Consider the following 23,284-nt stretch of genomic DNA (forward strand, 5'->3'; position numbering starts at 1 on the left):
ACAGAGTAGCCTGACTTGGGAAAGAGCCAACAGAAGCCCAAAGATAAAGACTGTGTGATACAAGTGCTGAAGTGAAAGAAAGCTTCTGTTTGAATTGATACAAGTCACAAGGAGTTATATACTAGTATAAAGTGAAACTGCCAATATTGCTGGCAATCAAGACACTTGATCTGTGTGGAACTTGGAAAAGGGAACCTTGAGATATCCTTGAACTGTTACATTGAACTTGGGGAAGGGGAAGCTGAAACAATCCCAAGCTGAAAGAAACTCAGACCTTTATTTTGAACACTGTTTCTTTTGGTGCTGCCATCCCTACACATTGTCTATCTTTAGTTGTGAGGGAAAGTATAGGTTTTGGACACACAGATTTTTAAATTGAACTTACTGACACAGACTATCCTTAGTTTCTTTAGGTAGGGAAATCCCACCTTAGCATAGGGCAATTAAGGCCTTAATCCATCCTGACATCTAAAATAAAGTCCTTTTTTTGCTTCGGGGTGCCTTCACACCTCCCTCGACCAGACCATGCACAGAAGCACATAAGGCCAAAACGGATTCTGGAACCCCTGAAGTGCTGTCTGGGAAAATCTGAATAAGGATGACAATTTAGCATACCGTTTTCCTTTCGTGCCTGTCCTTCATATCGTTACATGGGGTTGTGCAAGTCCTGGCCCTATCTCTACTTTGCTTGACTCAGATCGGTGGTGATCTAGTTAAGGATCCCCCCATAAAACATGTGACTTTACAACAATCAGTTATTGAAAGTATTGCTGATAACTCTGCTAGCCTGTTGCTTAAATGTATTTAAGGTAAAGTGTTGGGGTTCTCCTTATAACCCTCAAGGTTCGGTGTATTTTATAGTAGTTGTGTGAAAAATCTTACTTGAGGGTTTCATGCTTGGTGTGCATTTCAAAGGCCTAAGAAATCATTGTATAGCTTTGTACTTCTTTTTTAATTTTTATTGTTTTAATTGAAAATCAACTTTTACAAGAGTCGACAATTTCTTGATTTCTGTGGTATGGTAAAACTTTAAAAGAAAGTGAAGGTTCTGAGGAGGGGGCAGGTAGTTGAATGGGGATGACAATGTGAGCATACGATGTAACACATAACTGGTTGATAAGCTCTGTAACTCTAAGCCCCATGTAGTTCTTTTTTGTTGTTTTTCAAGTGAGAATACTGCTGATCAGTTCAAAAGTTCCTCCACCCCTGATTCTTTGTGCAGTCTTTCATCTTAACTTTCAGTCTGATCTCATGGTGTCTAATTTCAAATTCTTTAAAAATTGTACCTCTCTGTCTAAGCCTTTCCGCTACCTTGATTTTGTTTGACTAGTCGAGTCTATCCTGTTCACCATAATAGATTTACCTCCCAAAATCTAACCTCGGGTTGATTTTGGAAATCCATTTTAGCAATGCCTCTCTGGCCTATTGACCATCGATTCAAGATATTGTAATAGGACACCTAAAATGTAGTGTCTTCAGGTTGGTGTATACAATGAGGAACTTGAACAAATAGTTAAAATGAGGGGTGTTCCCATTATGGGTTTCATGGATCAGGATGTTGGAAATAAATGCAGTACAAAAAATAATATAAACCATTTTTTTGTCATTTGGTTAAAAGCATAACCTTTGACATAGACATAATAGGAAAAATAAAATAGAAATAAAAACAGTCTTCGAACCAATACAATATAACATTACACACACAACAGAGGAATTCTGAGTGTTAACCCAAATTCAAAGGGATCTTAAAATCCACAACTGCCAAAGAAATTGAATTGGAGGCCCCCCGACAGGCATGTTTCACAAAATACTTAATCTATTGAGACACTGGAATACACAAACTTCTTAAATGATGACATTTGCTTGCTATGGAGGGCTGGACAATAAACCAAGAGATGTTTTACTGTTTCACTCTCATTAGGGTTATTACAAAACCTACAATGATCCTGCTCCCCCTTCTAGTAAACCATATTTCACCAATACCTGTTTGGTCCGCAATAAATGTAAACTACATTTTAAAAATAATCCTTGTATCACTCGAATCGGATAGAGGGAAATAGACAGTGCCAATATTCCACTCTTTTTATGCTCTTTATATAAATGAGTCAGAGATTGATAACCATGAAACGGCTCATTTGTGACCGTCCAGTCCACCCACATAGCTTGCGCTTAATATTTCCTGGGTTGCTCTTCAGCTCTTTCTCGGTACAATCTACCTGCCTTAGTAAGCTATTACAGAGATCCTGCAAACATCTCAATCACTGGACATTATTCCTTTTCTAATAACATTAAAATCATCAAATAACGAACCGGCATGTGGAACAATCAATTTGTAAAAAAAATTACAACAGTTTCCAATTAGCCCCGCACAATTATGAGCTGATCTTGGCAACAGGAACTGAGTTGGGTAACCTTCGTGCCTTGCGCCAAATGAGGCCCTCTAACCTTGGGATGAATAAACCAATTAAATATTGTAGGTAATGTGTGTAACCTATATTGCTTTAAAGCAAAGCGTTTACTGTGGTCTTTACTGAATTGCAGTGGGTGAACTTGCTGTCGCGTTAGGAAAGGGAGGAGCATTTTTCTGACAATCCCTTTTCTCTGTGGATGACTGTCACATAGACTGTTGCTAAAATGTGGGCATGCAATATATTGCACCTACATTTTTAACTTGTGTGACAAAGAAATGTCCATGAGAAAAGTGTGGTTGAGCCCCAAGGAGCTGTGCCTTGTTTTTAATAATTCAAAGATCTAATCAATAAATATGTTTGTGTCACCATCTCAGAGAATCGGAGGCATCTGGATTATAATTGTAGTATGTCCACAACCCATTTATTTATTTTTATTTTGTATCTAGACTAGGGGTCTGCATCCTTTGGCTCTCCACTACAACTTCCATTAGCCCTAACCTGAAATCAATGGTGAAAGATCATGTGAGTTGTAGTCCAAAACATCTTGAGAGCCAAAGGTTTCAGGCCCTTGATCTAGACAGCGTGGGTGGGAGTAGGGGTCGATGGCAGTATGACTCCAGTTTCAGTGAAATTGCCAAAACGCTATCGCTGCTTAGTCCATTCATTATTCAAAAAAATGGTACCTTTTTTATATGCAAAATGTGAAATTGTCATATGTATTATTATTATTATTATTATTATTAAAAGTAGGCTTGTTAGTCAGAAATCCGTAAAGCCTTTAAGTTTTGATCGTAGCTGATGGCTTTTGTGTTTTTCTTTAGTACGCCTGGGTTATGAAAGTTCACGGTTCCCTGCTATGAGCATGTTCAGTTGGCTTCTTGGTTGACTGCAACCAGGACTTGGTTGATAAGCACCTGCCGTGCGCCGGATTAATTCTTCATTTCTGAACATTTAGTTTCAGGGCGGATTTGCAGGAGTGCCAGACCGTTGGATCTACTCCAAACGGTACATTTTCTGCTGAATGAATACATGCTCTACTCTTCCTTTTTCAGGCAGGAAAGTGTGGCTGCATTATGGCACAAGATCACACCCTTTCCTCGGTTACCCACTCAAGCTGGTTCCAGAAGGTAGCCTGCACTCCTCATGGACGGGCATTTGTAGAATTTGCCTGAAAGGTGTAAGATTAATTAAGATAGGAGTCTGAATTGTCCCTGGGTGTATACATCCGTAGAAGTAGCCATTCATCTCACCCTGCACCTTCATTAATGCAATTACATTTTAATGTGATCAAAGCTTGTTCCTATTATTTAATGTTGAAATAATCAAAGTGGTACTTTTTCATTTGCACATTTTAGCCTCTGTGGACTTAAAACAGCTGCTCCCATCCCGGCTCTCAGGGAAAGATGATGGCAACATGAGAAACAGACGGTCTGCAAGTCCAAGTCTTATGAGCACCCCTGTCCAGCCAGGTGAGACCTTTGGTGGCCTAATTTGTGTGGCGTTGAGTTTTGCTACAGTACAGCTTAGTAAAGGGACTTTGTACCTTAAGCGCATAGTGTTGCATGGGGAAATCAAATAATTTGTGCAACACTTCCTATTAACTCTTCCTGCTTTGTGCCCTGCATAGTAGCCATAACAGAGGGTCTGAGAACCTAAAATTCCTTCCGGGTTAAATCAGTTGTGGTAAATGAATTATCTGCTGTCTTATGCATTGATGTGCCCAAGGCACGTCTTCAGTTATTTAGAAATAAGATACTCTGCTCCATTCCTTTTGTTATACCCATCTTGTAACCAATTGTAGAGAGAATGGCTGTAAGGGTTTTGCCATTTGGGAAGGTAGGAGCGGCATAGGCAGGATCCCAAAGTGGAGACATAAATCTTTGAATATTTAGTGCCAGAATTAACTTGAGGTGCCAGGACAGGTCTGTGTTGCACATACTGTTACAGACCTTTTTCAGGCCATACAACCCTCCAGCATAGAGAAATGCTGAGCAAGTGCCATGTCCAGGTTCCAGCAGTAGACAATGCCTATTTGACTCATAGATGTAGAGCCATTGTAGTAACATTAATTTTTGGACTTGAGGAAAGCAAGACACAGCATGTCTCCGGTCCCCAGCACCCGCCTGTATTCTGAGACGGTCATGAATATCCTCTGCATGCATTTTTTAAACCAGAATTAAGCCTTTAAAATACTCGCAATACACGCTTTTTGATATTGAAGAGGGTCAGTCATCGGTCACGTTTTTTGCGGCAAGACAGTTGGATTTCTTTCCTTGGTTTTAGGGCCTAATTTAAGAAAATTCAAAAAAGGAAATGAGTTGACAAGATGCGAGTTGGGTGCTAAATCATCTGATTGTGAGTGACCCTTGAGACCAGACAACGGAGTTGTGGCTTCCACACCTTATTGTCTTAAGGTTGTGATCATGGGCAATTCACTTATACCCAGATGCCTCTGTCTTCACTAGTAAGCTCTATCTTAAAAGCTGGGCATTTGCATCAGCCTTTTATTACCACCTCATTAGAATGATGCTGGCTGTCCTGCAATTTCCAAAGTTAGCCTTTTGGGCAAAGCAAGAAAACCCAGTGTTCTTTAATGCAAACTGTTCATGTCCTATGAATGTATATTTGTGTGTTATAATCCTGGGGCTCAGGGTAGGGCAGCAGGTTCTGTTCCCCTACCAAAGTCCTGAGCGCCTCTGGCCAGAAGTGAATGGGTAAGTACCTGAAAAACTGTCTCATTTTATTTTTAACTTGCTCCTGGGCTATAAACACCTTGCCCAGTGGAGCCTTGCCTCATGGAGCTCCCCTCTCTCATCTTGGTCCGGCTTTTCTAACATGGCCACCGAGTTTTACTTTGTTGCTGTTTTGTGTGGCCTGGACATCCTGCAATCAGCCTGATTGACTGACGCTGTGTGATTTTTACCAAAGAGGCCTGGGACACAGCAGGCAAGGCCTGCCCCTGCAAAGGGCCACCTACAAGGGCACATCCCATTGGCTTGCGTTCAATAGATCTTGCTTTCCGGCCGCCTTTGTGCTTTTAACTCTCACCTGCAATGTGTTTTTTCTACCCTGATCTGTATCCTTGATTTTTCTGCCTGCACTACGCCATCACCTTTCTCCTTCATCACATGGCTATGATTTGTTGATGAATATTTCGATCTGTTGGCTCACTGCTCTGCCTTTGGGCTGAAGCTGGTCTTTTTCCATTGCCCCTTTGAAAGTTGAATCTGCCTGTTGATATATGAGCTTCTCCAGCATGGGGTCTGGCATGGAGTCTGGCATGGATTCACATGCTCATGAATTCCCTGTCGTCAGGCCGGGAATCCTTGGTAAAAGAAAAAACAGTTTCACTTACAGACTGTTATTTCTCCTGTAAACCAATCACTGTACTGGGTAATACTTCCCTCAGCCAATGACTGCCCTCTCCCTAAGCCCCTCCGCTGGCAGCCATCTTCAGATTTTTACCGCACGTTCAAGTGTTGGGAGTCCTTGACTTTTGCTCTGTGAGCTATTCTACGGTTTTCGTGCTTTTTGCGAGAAAGTCGTATTTTTGTCAAAGAGCCTGTGTGCTCTTCACTTCCTCGGCCAACAAGCGGGGATCCTTGTCGATGAATTTCAGCACCTCTCAAGGGCAAGGATCGTCGAGTTTTCATCAAAGTTTCCAGAAGGCCATCGGGCCCACTCAGCACTTCCAACCATGACAGAGGAAAAGGAGGAGGGAAGTACCCTCTTCAAGCTGTGCTCCAGATGCAGACTGTGGAACATGTTTGTGGAGGACAAACCCCTTCAATGCCTCTACTGTCTTCAACCGGACCACAAAGAAGGGGATTGCAAGATCTGCCTCAGGTTCTCCAAGAGAAAGATGAAGGATCGTCACATTAGACTGGGTGCGTGGCTAAGCGCAAAGGCCTCTGCCCCGTGCAGTTCCCAGGGTGCCCAGCTAAAGTCACCTCCCAGGGTGTTCACAAAGTACCTGGCACCAGTGGTGGCCCATCTGTGTCTACGAGGGATACATGTGGGGCCAATTCGGGAGAGGTAGCCATCGAACACACAGAGACGACCGTCCAGCTGCTGACGGATCTGGGATTCTCCGTCAATTATGCGAAGTCCTGCTTGACACCATCGCAGAATGCTCTGTTCCTAGGAGCCAGACTCAACATGGTCACCTGCCTAGCGGTACTGGGCAAAGTACCACAGCTGTTGTCACTGAAGACCACCATGGTGCAGACCATCAATTTGCTGCTTGGCATGATATCGTGTATCTACCTTATCCCACTATGCAGGTTGCGGATGCGGCCTCTTCAGGAGTTCCTGGACTCTCGCTAGATTCAAATGTCCGGAAGCTTCGCGGACAAGATCCTGCCCGACGAGGAGTTCCATCGGGTGGTGGGGCGTACACTCCAACATCGCTCAGGGCACAGGTTTTCAAAACCGCCCATACCAGGAGACTATCACCAGGGACGCTTCCCTGGAGGGCTGGGGAGCCCACACCGGACGTCTGCACTCCAGAGGCCTGTGGTTACCGGAGGAGAAGGATCTCCACATCACTATCCTGGAGCTGTGGGCAGTGTTCTGGGCCCTCAAGTGATTCCTTCCATCCCTGAAGGGCAAGGTGGTGAGGATCTTCACAGACATCACCACCACAATGTTCTACATCAGGAAGCAGGGGGGCACCCTATCCCCAGAGCTCTACAAAGAGGTGCAAACTGGCCGTCTGGGCCATCGGACAAGAGATGTTCCTCATCCCCTTTAACATGGCGGGAGTCAAGAACACCATCGCTGACTCCCTCCGCAGGGAGTTGCCCTCCTGCCACAAGTGGGAACTTCGGCAGGACCAGTTGGACCGTATCTTCATCAAGTGGGGCAGGCCTCACTCAGGAAGATACCTCAGGGCCAACGTGCTTGCCTTGGAAGCAAGATGACACGGAGCAGCACAGGTTAGATCCCCGGGTCCGCACTTCGAAACCTCTGGGTATTAAGCACGTTATAAATACCCTATCATATCCTATTGGTTTGCGACGGCGGCAAACTCCACATGCCAGAAATTTGTCAGCATGTTCCACCAGCCGAGGAGCATGGGGGACATGTTCTCCTTTGTGAGAAGGCCTGTTTCTCTACACGTTTCCCCCGTTGCCTCTCTGCTGCGAATCATCCGTCAACTAAAACAGTGCTGATGCAGAATAATCCTAGTCACCTCAGCATGGTAGAGGCAGATTTGGTATCCAAACCTTCTCAGCCTGTCGCCATTGCCTCCGGTCAAGCTGCCATTGGTCGCGGATATGCTCACCAGAGAAGGAGGCTCAATCGCGCATCATGACCCAGGATTGCTGGACCCTGAGGGCTTGGCTCCTGCAGCCCTAGAATTGACAGGATACGAGTTGCCAGCGGACTGCAGTGAGGTGCTTGCCAAGGCTAGCACGTTGTCAACTCTTACATGCTACGGTCACAAGTGGAAGCGTTTCGCTACGTGGTGCCGGTTGCAGAAGATCATCCCTCTGAGGGTCACGGCACGGCAGATTCTTCCATACTAGTTTTCCTCGGCCAAGGCGGGGCTGGCGCACACCTCTATAAAGATGCATCTGGCAGCTATCTCCTGCTACACCAGGAAGATGTTCTCTTTGGTCCCACCGTCTCTTCAAGGAGTTCCTCAAAGGACTGTTTTAATCTTTCATGCCGGTGAAGCCTCCTGCCCCAGTGTGGGAACTCAACATGGTGCTGACGAGGTTCATGGGTGCCCCCTTCAAGCCTATGCATCAGGCCCCTCTCAAGTTCCTCTCGGGGGGGGGGGGGGGGCGGGGGGGGAGCGTTCCTTGTGGTCATCACCTCCACCAGAAGGTTTGGGGAGATGTAGGCCCTGTCCTGAAAACAGCCATATTGGACTTTGCACAAATCAGGGGTGATGCTACGACGTATCCCTCCTTCATGCCAAAGGTTCCATTGGAATTCCACCTCAATGAGCCTTTGGTGTTGCCTGTGTTTTTTCTGAAGCCTTAGTCAACAGCTGAAAGGGCCTTGCACTGGCTGGACGTTGCTTGTGCTCTGAAGTTTTACGCGGCACGCACAAGGTTTTCGGAAGATGTCTCAACTGTTTGTGAACTTTGATCCTTTGAACCATGGGAAGGCCTTGTCCAATGCTTCCATCTCCAGGTGGCTCTCCAGTTGTATCGCACACTGTCGTCATCGGTTTGCCAAACCACTGCCCGGCGTTCCGAGAGCTTATTCCACCAGAGCGATCGCTGCGATGACGGCGTTCCTGTCTGGTGTGTCCCTGCTGGACATCTGTAGGGCTGCTACGTGGAGGTCTACGCAAACCTTCACGAAGTTCGACTCCAGAGAGGAGTCCAGGGTCGGCCAAGCAGTGCTACACTACCTGTTTGCTAGAGGTGAGTCTGTTCCAGAGGTAAAAGTTTTGCCTCTGTTGAGCCTTGCCACCTCCCATGGTTGTGTAATGTGGTACTGCTATGTATTCTTTATTCATGAGCATGTGAATCCATGCCAGACGCATGCTGGAGAACAATAGTTACAGATGGGTAACTTCCTTTCCTGGTCAAATTGTATGCTTGTATCCCATCCTCTGGAAATTCGAATCTGCCCTGTATCCCATTCTTCTGGAATTTTGAATGTGCCACTCCTATGACTCTATTTTCTGCTGTTTTGTTGTATTTTAGGCCTCTTCCTTTCAAACTTTGTTGACTATTTTATTGCATTGTTGTGCATTCGAGTCGTGTTCTCCAGTTCCCCTCTTGACCCCATCCCCCCACCTTTTCTCCTTTTTTATCCCCAATGGTGCTCTCTGTCTCCCCTATCTTCTCTAATTGCTATTCTATCACCTTTCCTATCATCCCCCTCTTTAAGTCTGAAAGGAAAAGGTTCAAGAAGGACCTCTCGGTCTCCGACCCAGGCCTCCCCATTGCTGACACCTATGTCAATGTTTCTTCCAGATGAGACAGACTGTCATAGACATGCTCATTGTTGTCCCTTCAGCCCTTTGGACTCCCCACTGGGTCTCTGTGCTCCCCCCTTTCTCTTCCTCTCCCATTAATGGTGGCACCCGCTGGGAAGTTCTCTTGGCATCCTTCCTGTCTTCTAGTGTCATCATTAATGTCTTCTTAAATGGCACTGTCATGGCCCAGGGCTCTCATCCCAGCCTCCTCCTTCTTGATAGCCTTCTCCCACCCCTCATCAACTTCCTCCCCTCTCCTGCCACTCCCCCTTCATTCTTCCCGCCATCTCCTCTACCACCCCTGACTGATGTACTACATCACCGTACACCACCTCTAAACACCTTCAAAAGTGGCAGTGTGCTCCACTTAGCTACTCTCAACTCTCAACTCTCGCTCTGCCTTCAAACATTCCTCTGACATCGGCCACCTCCTTGAGGTTCTTGACCTTGATGTCCTCGCTATCATCGAGACATGGTTCACTGCCAGCTCTGTCACAAGTTTTGACAGAGCGCCACGGGACCACTCTGGTGGTGATAGTGCGCAGTACAAATGTCCTTTAACATTACACTCCTCCTGAGGGCTACAAGATCCACTCTAAACCCAGGTGTTACTGGTCCGGGCGGAGTTACCCTCATCTTCCCTAAGTGGGTCCCTGCTGCCATCATACACACCCGGGCCTACTCCTCTTTTGAATATCTTGTCTGCAGGCTCGATGTCTCCCCTGGACCCTCTCTCTCTGGCCACCATCTATAAGCCCCTTGGCCAGATCTCCCTGTTCCTCTCTGAATGGGCTGACCTCACCTCTTCTCTCCTAACCACCTCCTCCATGCTTCTCCTCCTTGGATACTTTAATATTCTCCTCGACGCCCCTAATTCAGGCTCTGGGCACTTCCTCAACCTCTGTGACTCTTTCACTCTCCATTCTTCCCTCTGGTCCTACACGCTCTGCCGGTCACACCTTGGATGCTCTCATCTCCTCAGACCTCTCCCCATCTCCATCCCTCTCATTACTCCTCCCTCCTGGTCTGGCCACGCTATCCTCTCTTCTCACCTGAACCTCCTCTAGCCCCTGGCTAAACCTCCACCCGCACTGCCAGCCTTCTTCTCCTTCATTCAAGTATCAGTTGCCGCTTTTGCCGCCACCTTCACTCCCCCTCCTACTCCTGCCTCTGACTCACCCTGAGATAGCCCTCACTGTCCTTCATCTCTCCATTTCTGACACTCTTGACATCCGTGTCCCTGCCATGAGGATCTGCATGAAGCCGGGCTCTAAGTGCAACTCCTGGTACGACTCCATCCTGGCCACTCTAAAATGCAACTGTAGAGTGGCTGAGAGGAAGTGGCAGGCTTCTAGCACATCCTCTCACAAACTGGCCTGCAGCCTGCTCCAAAGGCAATACAGCCTCCATTTGCTCTAAGAAGAGAACCTTTATCCAACCCTGCATCTCAGCGGCCTCTAACGACTCAGCAGAACTTTCAAAATATGCAAGGAACTCGCCAACTCTAATGTAGTTTCCACTTCTCCCCTTCCCCCTGCACTCCTCTGGCCTCTCACTTCATGTCCAAAACTCAGGACATCCTCTCCTATCTCTTCTCTACTCCCTGCCCCTCTCCCTCTCTCAGGCATCCATTGACCCCACTCCCAGCCCCTCCTTTTTCTCCCATAACACCTGATGAGGTTTGTAGACGAGTCCGCTCTACGAAAGTCTCATCCAAACAGGTGCTACCCTGCTCCTCCAGACATTCAACATTGTTTCCCTTACTCCAACCCTGGCCGATTTCTGCAATCACTCCTTTGCCACTGGATTTTTCCCCTCACTCCTCAAGCACTCCTTTGTTTACCCCGCCCCTTTAATAGCCTTCTGTCGACACCTCCTGTCTGGCCAACTTGGGCCAACTCTTGGAGAAGCTGGCCATCTCCCTGCTTATCCACCATTCTGAATCTGTTAGTTGCCTACACGAACACCAGTCTGGTTTCAGAGCTGCCAGAGGCATGGAAACTGCTCTCCTGAGCACCTGTGAACTCCTGCTCTCTAATCTCGACTCCAGGTCTTCTTCCATTCTCATCCTTCTTGGCCTTTCCTCTGCCTTCGACACCCTGATAAATCAACTGCGACACCTTTGGCATCACGGACTTGGCTCTGTACTGGTTGACTTCCTTCCTCTCTGACCGACCTTCCCAGGTTCAACTGGGCCCTTTTCTCCGCTCCATCTCACTCTCCACCTGTGGTGTCCTACAGGGCTCTATCCTCTCTCCCTGGCTATTCAATATCTACTTGGCTCCTCTAGCCCCTTTAATCTCCACCTTCTCTCCTAACTTCCAGTGCTATACAGATGACACGCAGCTCTCCTACTCTCCTCTTCGGTCTCAGTCATCCCTGAATGCCTCTTGGAGATTCAGGCTTGGTGCACTACCAATGATCTCTTCCTTTATGCCAGTAAGACAGAAATCCTTCTCATTGGGACCCCTGCTCCCACTTTTCCTACCACACTCTGGCCATCCTCCATGGGCCCCTTCCCCTTGCCTGTGAAGCTAAAAACATTGGTGTCCTAGTTGACTCCTCCCTTTCCTGCTCCCCTTACATCTCTGACCTTGCCAAGAAGGCTCACTTTGAACTGCACCTTCTCGAGGCATTTTCCCTTTCCTCACCTTCTCCCAGAAACTCAATGTCTCGAGAGCACTGGTTCTATCCGGACTGGACTTCTGCAACAACCTATTCCTCAATCTGCCCTCCGATCCCTTCAAGTAATCCAGAATAGGACTGCAGGACTTCTATCCTTAGCCTCAAGCCCAGGGACCACATTTCTCCAGCCCTTAAATCTCTCCACTGGCTCCCAGTTGCTGCACGGATTAAGTTCAAGGCCCTTTGCATCATCCACAAGGCTTTCTGTGGCCTGGGACCCCACTACATCCAACTCTCTCTCCCGAAATATCTCCCTGTTAGAGCCCTTTGGTCGTCAAGCTCGAACTCTGCAAATCAGACATTTCTCCAAGCAGAGAGTGGGGGGGGTAGATCCCTCTCCTCCGCCGGTGCCTCTCTCTGGAACGGCCTCCCTGCCCCTCTGACTTGAGCCGTATCTGCTTAGGTTCCGAAAGCTCCTCAAGACCTTCCTTTTCTCGTCTTCCGTCGCTCCTCCCCCGCTCCTGCTAATTGTCCCCCTCCCTCTGCCATTGATTGGCGCCGGGCTCCTTCAGTCACACGGGGCACCAGCCAGCCCACCCACTCTATCCTTTCTACCCCTGAACTTGTTCTCCCCTGACGCACCCCTCCTTCCTCATCTGCACTCGCCCTTACGGCCCCCCGTGCCCCTCCGCCTACACGTGACTGGATGGCCTTAGGCCATTCCAGCCTCCTTCATCGCACTTAGTTTTTATTCACCCTTCCCCTTCTTCTCTTCCCAGGACCTGTTTTCCTGGCCTCCTCAGGCACTCTCCTTCTCACGGGCCTCTCTATCCTGTTCCTGCACTCCCCGTTACTGCACTTGCATGTTCTGAATGTCACAAGGCCTAGTAAGATTACTTATTGTCTCCCCTGATCCCCCACCACTTAGCCTTGTTGCGCCTCAAAACACTTGTGCATAGGGGCATTACAAATAAAAGACAAATATTTCTGTAGCTGCTAACTGCATCTAGCATCGCAGATGTCCCTCTGCAGTAAAACATGAACACCAAAGGTAACTCGCAACTCTGATCATAAAAATGTTAAACAGTTTCAGTAATTATCTAACAGGGGAACCATACTTCCAAAGTCTAACCAGGTGGAGTTACGAAATATTTTCTTTTTGAAGCTTTGCCATCAGCTCAATGGGACCCCTAGCATGTATGCAGATGGTTTGTGTAATGCTGGACCGATTTTTGTGAGTTCTTTTTCAGCACCACTCTGGCTTATCTCAGTTGTTTTTGGGGCACTGTCCAGTCCTTCTCGCTACCAGTGCAAAAGGCTATCGTCCTCTTCCCCAGGTTGGAAATTATTCTTGCAAGTCACTTCAGAAATGCTGCTTATGAGCGATCTTGCAGAGTCTTTGTGTACTGGCTGTCTATTCCCAAAACACATTCAGCTAGGTTCCAGGGGGAGTTCGCTGTCAAAGAGTGTGTGTTTTGTTTAATAAGTGTTCAAGTTCACAATGTCTTGTAAGGTAGAAGAATCCTCCACCTACAGAAGTCCTCTTACCAGGAGTTAAATGGATCAATACAAATGTAGCTGTTAAAAGTATTATGTCCCATAAATAATCAGTTGTTTTATCCCCGTTTATTAGCTTTCTATTGCTTTCAAATGTTCAAAGCACAAGTCTCCCGAACTGCACCAAGTCCTAGTTTCTCAGAACTGGAGCGTCTACAAACTCAAGACAGCACACGCTCCCCTGAACTAGACCAAGATCCCCCTGAACCATACCAAGTCACACATAACTTGGGCCATTTTGACAGCTATGAAAGTGTGTCAATTCGATACAGATCTTCTGTTGCCATTTTCCTTTCTTTATTTACAATGGACTTTCGGAAATCACAAGGCCTGCATTTCCTGAGTAGGTCACTGTGTTGTGAAGTGCTTTCTGGAATAAAAAGTTGCAATACCAAAAATTGTAAATGGAAGCACATTATCAGTTCACTTGTTGTTCTATCATGATTCATGGAGCCAAGTCTCCACGGGCATCCGTTTGCAGTATGCTGCTTTTCCCCTGTTGATGGGTTCACTGGTGGGGATAGAGGGGCTCCTTAACTGCTTGGAATCCTTGGTCTCCAGGGAAGGCATCTTGGTATACAGCATGGTGGTCAGTAATTTTAAACGATTTGTAATGCACTGCAGGGAGCGAGCAGGGTGAACTGTTTCTGGCTACAGACTTTAATATCTAGTGTACAGTATAAAAAAAAATGTAGAATGGAAATAAACCAAATTACGTAAAGAGGTGGATTTTAAGGGTTAGAGAATCATTTCTTCTAAGAGTTATGGGCAGATAATCCCATAAATAGGGACCCCGAATAGTAAAATGCCAGGGGAGGTCAATCAGAAACGCAGGAGTACATTTGGCATGTCTAAACCTCCTCTGAGTATAGCGGACTGCAGGTACAACATACAAAATTTGATTTGCAGACCGAAGTGGGCGTGCTGGATGATGGAATTGAATTTGATAAGATAGACATGTCAGGGCCAGTCCATGAATGCATTTAAAACTAGGCTGAGTGTTTTAAACACAATTTTTTGCCTGTCTTTCATCCAATAGCATTTCAAGCAACCTGTAGAAGAGAGAGTTAACTCTGTGTAATACCTGGTAAGACGGCATTTGCAAAATCCAGTTTAGTATTGATCAGAGCGCAGATCACCTCTGCGTAGTCGACATCAGAAGTGAAGGAGGTCAGTGAAAGATATATTTGACTGCCCCCAGTTGGTTGTTCGCAGCCCGAATTGGACTGTACGAAACAGGGAAGGAGAAAGTGGTATCCACAGTGAGTCGCTTAGCAGGTGTTTAGGTCCAAAGAGGATAATCTGTTTTAGTTGAAGTTTATTAGAGATCGTTCATGATCTTCACAAGTGCAGTTGACAATATTCAGAAAAATATCTCCGTAATTGTTGACACACGCATGTCTTCATGCCATCTGCAAAGGAATGCTAATGGAGATTGGATTCAGAAGAAATAGACTTGCGCGACTGAATATAGATATTAAAAATCAGCGAGAACAAAGAAAAAGCCCAGTGCACCCCCAGGAAATTATAATGGGATCAGAGGGACAACTCTCACATTTTACGCATTGAGCAGGGTCATCACAAAATGGGTGATATCTGCCCAAGCACTGCTGAGACACACCTGCTACTCTGGACAGCATAGACAACAGAGTGTTGAAGTTAATCATTTCCAAGGCTGCAGGTAGGTCTAGCATGATCAATAGAGTAAAGGTATGTTTCAGGATGTCATCCCAAATGGCAACCCAGGCTGGTTCTGTTCCATGGGCTGAACGAGACCCTGAGTGGGTGTGTATTGCAGGGTGGTTTCTGGTGAGCTGCCCGCCAGATAGTGTGCTCCTGTGATGAAGGAAAGCTGTACTGGTGGCAGTGCCATATCTCCAGTCTACCGTTGCCAGATCGTTCTCCGTAGTGTATCCTGTGGACCTTTTGGGGTGTTTAATTGCAAGCCAAAAGAAGAATTGAGGGCTTACGATGCAACAAAAGATTGTTTTAGGCATCTTTCTTTTACTCAGGGTCAACATAGAAATACTGGCACCAAATTGCAAAGACTAGCTCTTCACCTCTATTAGAACTCCATGTAGACAAACACTTTGTACGTTTTGCATTGTGTGAGACTGCGCCATTGTGGGGGGCCAAATCAAAACTTTAATTGATTTGACCACTCGGACAGCCATTTTAAAATAGCAGTAGTTTCAAGAAGGTTTAAAGATTGGTCGGGGTATGGGGTCACTTGTTTTTTGGATTCGTGGATTTATTGCTGGCCATACTGGGAAAATGGTCTGGAAACTGTAAATAAGATGATGATGAACCGCCTGTCATTTTACTCCTCCTATCTGTCTTTTAGATCTTGCTGGCATGCCTGAACCCTGCCTCGAAGCTCCTTTGTCCGTTTCCAGCCTGCACCGGCCAAGCAGCACTCACACCCTAACGTTAAGGGGCTCTTCCCCTCCTGCTCAGTTGAACAGTGGCGAAGATGCCAACAAGGAGGACGTGATTTTCTTTTGACCCGTGCCAACATAAGACGGGACTTAACATGTGTTGGATTCTTGCAGAGAACCATAAGTGATGCTTTGAATAGACTGATATACAGAGGAGGCAGGCGGAGTAACCCTCCTGTCTCCACTCAAATGAACACTACCCGATATAGGATTTAAGGATTCCTCAGTCTTGATCCTGCTGAAAAGAAAATGGACAAGAGGTTGACCATTTTACCATCGCAATGCTGCTTTTCCAGTCATGGGACTTTTGTTCGTCATACATGGCATAGGTGTATAATTTCAGAGCATATAGAAAAGTTGTTTTATAATTAACTTTCTCTGACTGATATGCAGTAGTTTTATGTTTATTTGCGTGTATGTGTATGTATGATTGTATCTCTCCTTACAAGTAAGCTAAGGTTCGCATCATCTGCCATAGACTTTAAAGTAAACCTTTTGAAGAGGACCAAGGACAGTTAAAACAAATAGTACTTCCAACATTTTGTATTTCGAAATGGCAGCAGTTTACCTTTTTTGTTGTGCCATGCGGTTAGCGATTAAAAAAACGTTTGCTATAATTACATGCTTGGCACTAGCTGGATAAGACATTAAAGCGCTGCTATTTGTAAACCCATTAGCGAGCACCAGAGAGATGCACTGTGTGAGACAGTGGCTTTGGTTTCCAGCACCAGCTTTGCTCTGCCTCCTTTCTTTCTACCGTTCTTCTTTTTTGTTTTTATACTTTCTACCCATGTTCTCCTCCGTCTATGAAGTATAAAACTAAAATGTTTGTGTGGCAATGTCTCTGAGATGTTGGCCATTCCCCTGCTGGAATTGCCATGCTTAGCTTAACTGCAGCTTCCTCTGTTAATGGAAACTGCATCCTGCTTTTCAGAGATATTGTGCCTGGTCACCCGGATCCCATATGGCTGGTCACAAAAACATTCTCCCATGCTCTGCACCTTCACCGTGGGTGCTCCTTGAATTTGCGAGGGATTGGGTGTGAAAGTTTGTGAGGCGAGTTCACTTTTGCAAAACAGCTCTACAATGGTTTCGATAATCATAGAGAACTACTGATTGGAGCTGATGGCTGGCTACAGCCAAACAATGTTCCCGTATTAACCTCATGGGATCCTCTTTCTGCAGGTCCTTGGAAATGTAAAATGAAAAGGGCAGCCGCCTGAATTGCAGGGGGCACATTCATGCACCAGAGATTGTGTTGCAAAGCACTAATTGGCATTCCATTGTTTCTAGTCATCAGTCTGTTTCAACATTCTAAATCCAGTTTCGATGTGGATATATAAACTATTTTAATGCTGGATTTTGCAATTTGTATTCCTGCAAGCAAGATTTGTAGTTGTTGTACAGATTGGTCCGGATGAGTTACTGTGGATATCCTAGCCATTAGATGGCACACCTATGCTCTGAGGGCTACCCAGGCACCAGGATGCCCTGGATAATTAAGTTATATAAATCCTACATCAAGGTAATAATGTACCTTGCCTTACAGCACTCTTCCTTGGGATCCGAGTGCAGGCGGCCACCTTAGTTGCACTTTTTGAAATAGTTTAAAGCACTTTCAAGAAGTAGTTATTATTTATTAAAATTTTTGCAGTAGGATCCCTCTTGTTGTAATATATTGTGATATCCTGTGGCAAAACCTCGGACGGATTTGCCTGTCAGCAAGGTATTTTTGAGCCACGACCATTTGCATTATTCACCTTCTCATGCAACAGTAGGGCATACTTTGGTACATTTTCCGCAGCACAGAGTTCACGTCTTAGGTTCACCGTCTGTCTTCGAAATGTAAAAAATTGAAATTGTCAAGTTTATTTTCAAACGTTCACTGTTGTGACTAGTTTCTCGGTGCCACTACTTCAGTTTTAAACTTAACTAGATTTCTGAAATAACCCTTTAGTTGCTTCCTGCCAATATGAAAACAAAGATGGAAATGGTTAATCAAAGCATAGCTGATTTTCTGATATTTTTAAACAATTGATTAGCAGAACGATACATGAATGTATTACTCCAACACTGGGACAAAGCTTGGCGGTTGCAGGGAAACAACTCACGGTAACGTTAACCACAAAACTGAGATATTTGTATTTTCTCTCACATTTCTTAAAAATGTATCTAGGTATAAACTCATCCATTCTTAAAATGTTCCCGACTGCGTACGGGGAACTTTAGTAAATACTCAGAATATACTTTTCTTTACATGACCTGATGTACTGTGGCACTTTTATGTACAGACGTTTATAGTATTACCAACAACAACCAAATGGTGTTCTCTTCAGGTCCACCAGTACTGTTTCAGTCCTAACGAGGTACAGCGCAACACGCCATACGTGGCTGAAGCCCACCAATGAGTGATATGAGGTCAAATGCATTCTTAATACCACCATCCCATCTTGTGCCTTCAACAGGCTGATGCAAACATGGCATGGTCAGAAAATACATAGTTATGATTTCTCTGAATGTATGTTTAGTGACTTAATTCAGTATGTAATTCAAGCGAGTATGTCCCAGAATGCGAATTTCACATGCAAAACCGTGTCTCGACAGTTGCCAGTTAAGACAGGGAATGCTACATCAAATCATTCACTATACTTCAACGTCTCTCTTTTCGGAAACTCTTTTTGGGTGTTGTTTTTTTTGTTGCCTCATATAACACAGCACAAATGCTGCCACTAGCTTCAGTGATGAAGTCCGCAATCTCTTCCAATAAATTGTTCATTGCACACACTGCCCAATAATTGTACTCCGCTCTGTCATATCTGGTGTGTAAGGAAGATTTAACAGAGACATCCTTTGTTGCTGAGTGATGCAACCGTGTTAAAAAGAAATCCTTTTGATAATATCATTCTTATGAAAAACACTAAACTTCACACAGCTTGAGAGCTGCCTGTTTCAAATCATTATACAATATGTAAGAACCGATAAGTTTACTAATAACTGTACACAAACGTTCCTTACAATCTTCTCTACCTGGATAAAAGCCGCAATTGGGGTGAACGTTTACCTATTCACATACAATGCACTTTATATTCGGGCACCAAATCTCATGTTTGGCCACAATCTTCTCATTGACTGCAATTTTGCTGTTTTTGCTCTGACGTGGCTCAATTCAAACTCATATTTGGATGACAAGAATTTAGTCAACACAAGAAATACCTTCTGCATAAGCATTTGGGAGCTTGCTTACCAATTTGCTATGCAAAACTGATGACCCACTGTTCTTTAACGTGTCTGAAAAGGTGCATACCGGTTGTAATCAAGCTTAGAATTGTTGTATACGGAAGTGGAATGGCCAGATGTGCAATCCTATCCTAGAAATGACTAGTTAGCTATATTTTGTTGCAGTAGAGTAACCCCACAAAGCCACACCTACCCCATGTAACCTTCAAATTCCTGTGCATTGGAGTCTTGGACAATCATTTTGGAACATGTCAATGGGACACTGAGCTTTTGTTTCTTAAACGGATGAAGTCTTGGGGGGGGGGGTGAAGCGGTTTGACTACACATAGCAGAGTTCGGCCATATGTAAACAGATAACACAGGAATAGGAACATGGTGTCCTCATGACACAAGGCATTCTGTCACTTTTCGCCTACCTTACACCATAGATCAACTTTCAAGAGGTATTTGGAATTGGGATACAGGCATTTATTTCCGCTTGCCTTGCAATTGCCTACATAAAAGCCTTGGGTGCTTTAGATGTGACCATGGTGGGCCTTCTGAGGATCTGTCAGAAGTGGCACTGTGCATTTAGTTGAGATGCTCCATCTGTCAAAAAGCCGTTTCTGCTGATAGTTTGTATTAAGTATTAGTACGTGGCGGTGAGGATCGACGGGATACACTTAACGTGGATTGGCTCGTTTCGCAGCCATACCACACTGTAATCCTGTGGACACACTTGTGTGCATTGCGCGCCGGGTACACTTTTATTTTCTTTTAGGCGACCATGGAAAGGGAGAAAGGACCACACATAGTCCCTTCTCCCTTTTCCAAGGTGGCCATTTTTAATGTTTATTTTCCTCCTATTCATTAGTACGGAGCAAGTGGGCCCAAAATGGAGTCCTGTTGCTAATGAAGCAGTACACGCGTTCTAGTGTTCCTAGAGCTAACGCATACTGCTGCAACACCTTTTCAAACGGCAAAAGAAATGGCGCTTGAAAAGGTTTCGTCTGCACATTAGTATTCCAGGGCTGAAAACTCTGGAAAACTAGTATCCCGAGACTGCAAACCCTGGAATACTAATTGCAATAACCTTCTCGCCGATGGGCCATTACCGCCTTAAAGTAATGCCCCCGGGGCCACCGTTAACTTTAGGCCCCGGTGGCATTACCTTAGGCGGTAATGGCCCACTGGCTCAGCGGTTATTACCATAGTCCAATTCTGCAATGCCCCCTGTACTGTGGCTGGTCCACTATGCCTTAGACGGGCTATGCTTTTTTACTCTGCACCCATGGGTTGTATTGTCTTCCGGCATGCTGCTGCATATTTCCACTGTTGATTAATGCGAAGAGTATTATTCCAGTTGTTCTCAGCACAAAAACCCATCAACTCCAATTTTGGTAAAAGCAATCTTAACATAAGTCGGTACTGTTTTCAATAACCTTAACCACAAAAGGGGCTGAATCAATGACTGTGATTGAAGTCAACACATTTGTAGGTTATACACATACATACATATATACTTAGGTAGACTGTAATAATCCACACCCTTTCCCCAGTAACTTGTGTTTCTGGTGGTATAAGAAACCTATCACAGCTGTACAAGACCTGTCCAGTCATGAGAAACCCAAAAGGCTTTAATTGAATAATGAGCTCTTTGTTCAATAGACTTAACCTGTTTCTGAGCACTTCCGCAGTTCCCTTTATTGTAGGGGGCTCTATATATCTTCTTAAATCTTTGTGAAGGTCTGTCATACTTGAACTATTCCTCACCGTCACCTCATGCTAGTGCCCCCTTAATCAACCTTCATTTCCCTCTCTCCTGGGTAATAGGAAATTGAGGTTCTGCTGTGAGAGGGGTCCCAATTTACAACACAAAGGAGGAGACACTGCTGCTATACCCAACAAGCTGCATTTAAAGCTGACTGGGATGATATTTGTAATTCATTCTCGTGGGACAGTTAGCTCGTTCCACTGTAACTGGGACAATGTTTTCCTCTAACAGCCGCCCCCACCCACACACTGCGAACTCCCGCTAATCGGACAGCTAGATCGTTTCTATTCCCTGATTTCGCTCTACTTCAAAGTTATATGTGGAAATATCGACTTCAAAAATATATATATTTCTGAGGCTTGTGGAATCTGCTTAGATCACATGCTGTGCATAGGCCGACATCTAGTGGAAGCTGCGGAGTATTACAGTTTGTTTTTCGAAACTCGAAAATGGGCGTCGACACAGGCGTGCCAGTAATACTATCCCTAGTGTGACGTCCACTGTACCCAAGATCCCTCACACGTCTAGGATCCTCAGATTGTTTTTTTTCCGCCATACTGGTCGGAAGCATCTTGCGGAGTTCCCTGGCCTTAGCCATACTTTTGCTTATTATTGAAGTTTAAACTTATTTATTAACATCCTTCCCCACCCCAACGTCGACCCTCGACGACGGCTGGAGAAGACATCGACCGTCGGCTGCTGCACGACGGATCTGGGCCTCAGAAGGCCGCTGGCCTCGGCCCGGGCCTAGTAGGCCGCTGGCCTCGGCCCTGCAAGTAGGGAGAGTGGGGGGTGGTACATACTCTTCACTCTTGGTATATAGGTACACCGTTAGGTACACCTTATATATTTCCTACACTTACCAGCCCGCTGCCTCAAGGTGCGTATGGAGGGTACCCCTTTCCAATTCTGCCCCAAGTGCAACCGCAAATACCCTTGGGTCGACAGGCACGCCACGTGCAATCTCTGCTTGCCGAGGGACCACCCCGAAGCGAACTGCAGAGCGTGTAGTAGGTTTAAGCCTAAGACACTTAAGGACCGTTCGACAAAGCGTTGGGCCCACCACGCCAGGCAGGCGGCCATGGCAGCGGAGGGCGCCTTCAGCGATGGCAGCGACGCCGCACTTTCGGACGGCGAGGGCATTACGGCGTCGAAAGACTGCCGAGCGCAGGTCCCCGACCTCGGAAGGTTGTCCGGCAGGGCGGCTATGGGGAAGACCCCCGGCGACGCAAGCGCTACACACCCTACACACACTAAGCACACTAAGTCCAACCGAATCTCGACGACGTCGACTTCTCGGAAAGAGGCACAGATAGAACGGTCCGACTCGGTGTCCTCTGGGCGCTCTCGATCGAGATCGCCTCATGACGCAAGGCAATCATCCACTCTTGCCAAGAGTGCCTCGCTCCCTAGATTAACGGAAGTTCGATCGTCGGAAGACGAAGACGACTTCCACCCCCAGGCCGCGCTCCAGGAGACCGGGGCCGCAGTTATCACCAGCGAGGCCCCATGCTCGAAACACACAGATACCTCCCCAGACCCTCGACGACAGCCGTCGAAAGCCTCTGGGGCCTCCAAGGGGCAGGGAAAACACTTTTCCACGCATGGGGAGGGGGGGAAACAGCGGAAAGCACAGCCTTCCACTCCTCTAAGACCATCCTTCCACCCTAAGCAGACAGACAAACACAAATCTACTGCAACTTCCAGTAAGGGTACCCTTGAGTCCCCTAAGGTGCCTACTAAAGTCACTACTAAAGTCATACCCTGTTCCAAAGTATGGTCCAGTGAAGACATAGACAGGGTCATGTCAAGGATGTCTTCCTTAGCTGATTTTTATGAGAAAAACCCTGAACATTTCCTTTCGTATGACCCTCAAGGGGCCACACCCTCAGGCTCCTCTGATCCTATCCCCCTAAGTAAAAAGGCCCGGTTTGAAAGACCTGAACCCTTCGAGGTGCAGCCTTACTCTACTCCATACTCTACTCCAAACCAGGAGTTTGAAATTATGGAAGAACAAACCGGGACGGAATACTATGCGGATGATGAGGACCTGGAGGAGATAGATGATGAGCAGGAAATTTACAGAGTAGATTCCCCGGTAGAGAGCGAAGCCCCAGTTACCGACTTGCCAGTCGATAACCAGCCCCTCCTTAATGAAGTTCTCGCTCGCGCAGCAGAACATTTTCACATCGACACCCACGGTGTACAGGAGGAAAGGGACTTCGCAGAAGAGTTGGTGGGAGAGAGGAGGCCGGTCGCTCAGACCATCCCTATCCTTAAATCCATCCAACGTAGAATAGATCCATCCCTGGTGAATCCT

General features: G+C 46.1%; 1 protein-coding gene across 5 annotated transcripts in view; it reads left to right on the forward strand.

Annotated features, from left to right (window-relative positions):
* ARHGEF18 (Rho/Rac guanine nucleotide exchange factor 18) overlaps positions 1–21,405 on the forward strand; it is a 1,645,252-nt gene extending 1,623,847 nt beyond the window's left edge. For all 5 annotated transcript variants that reach the window (XM_069649229.1, XM_069649230.1, XM_069649231.1 and 2 more), the window contains 2 exons: positions 3,767–3,880; positions 15,881–21,405. In XM_069649229.1, the coding sequence (XP_069505330.1) occupies positions 3,767–3,880; positions 15,881–16,041 (275 nt within the window). In that variant the 3' untranslated portion in view covers positions 16,042–21,405. The remainder of the gene's footprint in view (positions 1–3,766; positions 3,881–15,880) is intronic.
* The last annotated feature ends 1,879 nt before the right edge of the window (positions 21,406–23,284 follow it).

This window comes from Ambystoma mexicanum, chromosome 1p (assembly GCF_040938575.1).
Source record: "Ambystoma mexicanum isolate Mex_15411 chromosome 1p, UKY_AmexF1_1, whole genome shotgun sequence".
NCBI classification, from domain to species: domain Eukaryota; kingdom Metazoa; phylum Chordata; class Amphibia; order Caudata; family Ambystomatidae; genus Ambystoma; species Ambystoma mexicanum.